This window comes from Trichechus manatus, unplaced genomic scaffold (assembly GCF_000243295.1).
Source record: "Trichechus manatus latirostris isolate Lorelei unplaced genomic scaffold, TriManLat1.0 scaffold00103, whole genome shotgun sequence".
Taxonomy (NCBI): domain Eukaryota; kingdom Metazoa; phylum Chordata; class Mammalia; order Sirenia; family Trichechidae; genus Trichechus; species Trichechus manatus.
The window spans coordinates 5,370,036-5,374,270 of record NW_004444039.1 but is presented as its reverse complement, the minus strand read 5'-3'; the positions used below and the strand labels follow the sequence as shown (position 1 = coordinate 5,374,270).

The 4,235-nt window shown below is 41.0% G+C and overlaps 1 protein-coding gene across 7 annotated transcripts in view; it reads left to right on the top strand.

Moving 5' to 3' along the window:
• The window catches only part of DTNBP1 (dystrobrevin binding protein 1), a 156,201-nt gene that overhangs the window by 72,706 nt on the left and 79,260 nt on the right, over nucleotides 1-4,235 (top strand). For all 7 annotated transcript variants that reach the window (XM_004382978.2, XM_023737474.1, XM_023737475.1 and 4 more), the window contains one exon: nucleotides 839-971. In XM_004382978.2, the coding sequence (XP_004383035.1) occupies nucleotides 839-971 (133 nt within the window). The remainder of the gene's footprint in view (nucleotides 1-838; nucleotides 972-4,235) is intronic.

The window sequence follows — 4,235 nt, the reverse complement described above, 5'->3', positions numbered from 1 at the left end:
GTCGGCTCTGGAGGAAGGTCCTTGTCGTCAATCTTCCTTTGGTCTAGGAGCATCTCAGCACAGGAACCTCAGGTCCAAAGGATACGCTCTGCTCCTGGCTCTGCTTTCTTGGTGGTATGAAGTTCCCATGTGTCTCTGCTCGCTTTTCTCTTTTATATCTCAAAAGAGATTGGCTTAAGACACCATCTAATCTTGTAGATCTCATAAATATAACTACCGCTAATCCATCTTTATTAGATCGTAGTGATAGGATTTACAGCACATAGGGGAATCACAGCAGATGACAAAATGGTGGACAATCATACAATACTGGAAATTATGACCAGGCCAAGTTGGCAGTTATTTTGGGGGGACACGGTTCAATTCATGACAGCACAGTACCGGGCAGTGTTTCATTCTTTTGTTCTGTTGTACATATGGTCACTGTGAGTCAGAACCAACTCAATGAAACCTAACAACAACATTGTTTATATTAATTGTATTTGCTGTTTTCTCATTATTTGAAAACTGGTTATTTGTATGTAGTTTGGGACCATTAGGATGTAATATTAGATTAATCAAGATACTGGGTTTCTTTATCATCCTGGTTGAGTAAAATATTTTGGAAAACAACGTCTTGACAATGTTTGAAATATACTCAAAAAAGATAATTTGAAGTATGCTTAATGCTGGACAGTATATTTTATTTACTATAAGAAAGTTTAATAAAGAATATTAAGCAAATGCAAAACAGTCACACCAGGTTAAAATTTTAACTTTTTGACAGTTTTTCTTGTCTCCATGATGAAGGATGCTGACTTTGACATTTGTTTCTTCTTTTTATTTTATATACTTCCAGCTCATTTAGAGGCGAGTTTTGAGGAGGTAGAGAACCACCTGTTGCACCTGGAGGATTTGTGTGGGCAGTGCGAGCTAGAAAGATGCAAACATACGCAGTCCCAGCAACTGGAAAATTACAAGAAAAATAAGAGGTGCGTGTGGTAGTCGGCCACAATGTTCATTTTCAATCTCAGAGTTTTCCGAGTTACTTTACGTGCTATTCTTCATAAGTTTGAACTGATACAAGACAAAGGTTTCAATATGTAAATCACATAATAAACTTTCCAAAACATTTTTTGGGTTACCTTATGTGTTGCTAAGGTGGCATAGTGGTTGAAGTGCTCGGCTGCTAACCGAAAGGTCGGTGGTTTGAACCCACCAGCTGCTCTGCAGGAGAAGGATGTGGCAGTCTTTTTCCGTAAAGATTTACAGCTTCGGAAACCTTTGGGGGCGGTTCTGCTCTGTCTTGTAGGGTTGCTGTGAGTCCAGATGGACTCAACGGCAGCAGGTGTGGTTTTGAGTGTCTGTTGCTATTTTATGGAGGTAGGTTCTAAAAAGCTAAGGATGAGGTAGAACACATGAGTCCTCAGTATCATTGTGGAGGGGAGCAGAGCAAAGGGGCAACGTTTCCAAGCAAGTAGGAGTCCAGACTGTATTTTCCCCAAGTGGCAAATGACTGAGCTACTTTTTCCCTTTTCTTTTCCCGCTCTCTTTATTACTAGAGCAGGAGGAAAAGGAACCATAGCATTTTTTAAACCTAGGATGAACTTCAAGGATGAGAAATTTAAATTAATTACTACCTTGAGTAACTTTCCAAGACTTTATCTGAAAAAAACTTACGTATCTGTAGAAATTTATTTAATCGTTCTGTATAACATCTTCACAGAACAAATATTTATCAATAAATGCCAAAATATTTTGCATCTAATTGCCTAATAAAACATTAGACATGTGATTGAAATTGAAGTCATACGCTTATCCTGAGATGATGACTACTAGTTTAATTCAGAATTTTTATTAACAGATGATCATAGTTACCTCGGGCTGCCATAACACAAATACCACAAGTGGGTGGCTTTAAAGAACAGAAATCTGTTTTCTCACAGTTCTGGAGGCGAGAAGTCCAAATCAGGACATTGGCTCCAGGGGAAGGTCTTCCTTGTCAGTAACCCCAGGCATTCCTCAGCATTCCTTGGCTTGTAGGAGGACCTTCACATGGTGTCTGTCTCCCTCTGGGTGTGTCTGTGTTTATTCTGCTCTTTTGTGAGGCCATGTAGAAGGGATTAGGTTTGCGACCTTTCGGGTTCTGACATGACCTTTCGTGTTCTGAGGTGACCTTATTAACATATCAAAAAAACCTCTATTTCCAAACAGTGTCATATTTACAGGCACATATTTACCGGACTTTGGGGGGGATACAATTAAATCCATAACAACAGAAATACAGTTTGTTTTCTTTAGTGTGAGAACACCTTCCAGACCCAAGCTTGATTTTCTTCTCTCCTGCTTCCTACCTCCATTGTTGTCACTAGGTGCCCTCGAGTCGGTTCCGACTCTTAGCAACCTTATGTATAACAGATTGAAATATTGTCCGGTCCTGGGCCATCCTCACGACTGTTAGTATGTTTGAGCCCGTTGTTGCAGCCCGTGTGTCAGTCCATCTCATTGAGGGTCGTCTTCTTTTTTGCTGACCCTCTGCTTTACCAAGCAGGATATCCTTCTTAAGGGATTGGTCCCTCCTGATAACATGTCCAAAGTACGTGAGACAAAATCTTGGCATCCTTGCTTCTAATCAACATTCTGGCTATACTTCTTCCGAGACAGATTTGTTCCTTCTTCTGGCAGTCCGTGGTATGTTCAGTGTTCTCCACCAACACCATAATTCAAAGGTGTCAATTCTTCTTCGGTCTTCCTTATTCGCTGTCCAGCTTTTGCATGCATATGAGGCAATTGAAAATACCAAGACTTGGGTCAGGCACACCTTAGTCATCAAAATGACATATTTCCTTTTTAACACTTTAAAGAGGTCTTTTGTAGCATATTTGCCCAATGCAGTATGTCCTTTGATTTCTTGACTGCTGCTTCCGTGGGTTTTGATTATGGATCCAGAAAAACCTGACCTATCCTTCTTTAAGAGTTAGTTACTTATCTATAAAATAGAGATAACGATACCTTCCTGAAAGGTTATTGAGTGGAGCAGTTTTCTTCAGTCAAATGAAGATTGATCATAGATACCCTTTAAATAAAAAATCAAGTAATAGATGATCCTGGATAGAATGGGAGAAAATTGTAGAACAAAACTCAAATTCTTACAAAAAAAGGACAGACTTAAACTGGACCACTAGAGACTAGAGAATCCCCCGAGACTATCCCCCTGAGATACACTTTAAACTTTTAACTGAAACCACTCTCGGAGGTCACCTTTCAGCTAAATAACAGATTGGCTTATAAAGTAAACAATATCACCCGTGAGTACTGTGCTGCTTTAAAAAAAAATCATCTATATGAGACCAAATGATCAATATTTTTTTTCTTTTTTTTTATTGTTGTAGTTTAAATGAAGTTTACATTTCAAGTTAGTCTCCCATACAAAAATTGATACATACATTGTTATGTGACCCCAGTTGCTCTCCCCATACTGTGACAGCACACTCCTCCTTTCCACCCCAATTCCCCACGTCCATCCAACTAGCTCCTGACCCTCTCTGCCTTCCCATCTCACCTCCGGACAGAAGCTGCCCGATTAGTCTCTTGTATCTGCTTGAGCTAAGAGGTACACTCCTCATGAGCATCACTTTATGTCCCACAGTCCAGTCCAATCCGTGTCTGAAGAGTTGGCCTTGGAAATTGTTTTAATTCTGGGCTGATAGACAATCCGAGGGCCACGCTTTCCGGGGTTCCTCCAGTCTCAGACCATTTAGTCTGGTCTTCTTACTAGAATTTGAATTCTGCACCCCACCTTTCTCCTGCTCCATCAGGGACTTTCTGTTGTGTTCCCTGTCAGGGTGGTCATTGGTGGTAGCCAGGCACCATCTGGTTCTTCTGGTCTCAGGCTGATGAAGTCTGTGGTTTATGTGGCCGTTTCTGTCTCTTGGGCTAATACTTTCCTTGTGTCTTTGGTGTTCTTCGTTCTCCTTTACTCCAGGTGGTTGGGACCAATTGATGCATCTTTGATGGCCACAGGCAAGCTTTTAAGACCCCAGATGCCACTCTTGTTAGGAGGATGCAGAACATTTTCTTAATAAGCTTTGTTATGCCAGTTGACCTAAATGTCCCCTGAAAGCATGGTCCCAGACCCCTACCCCTGCTACTCTGTCCCTCAAAGTGTTTGATTGTATTCCGGAAACTTCTTAGCTTTGGTTTAGTCCAGTTGTGCTGACTTCCCCTGTAGTGTGTGCTGTCCTTCCCTTCACCTA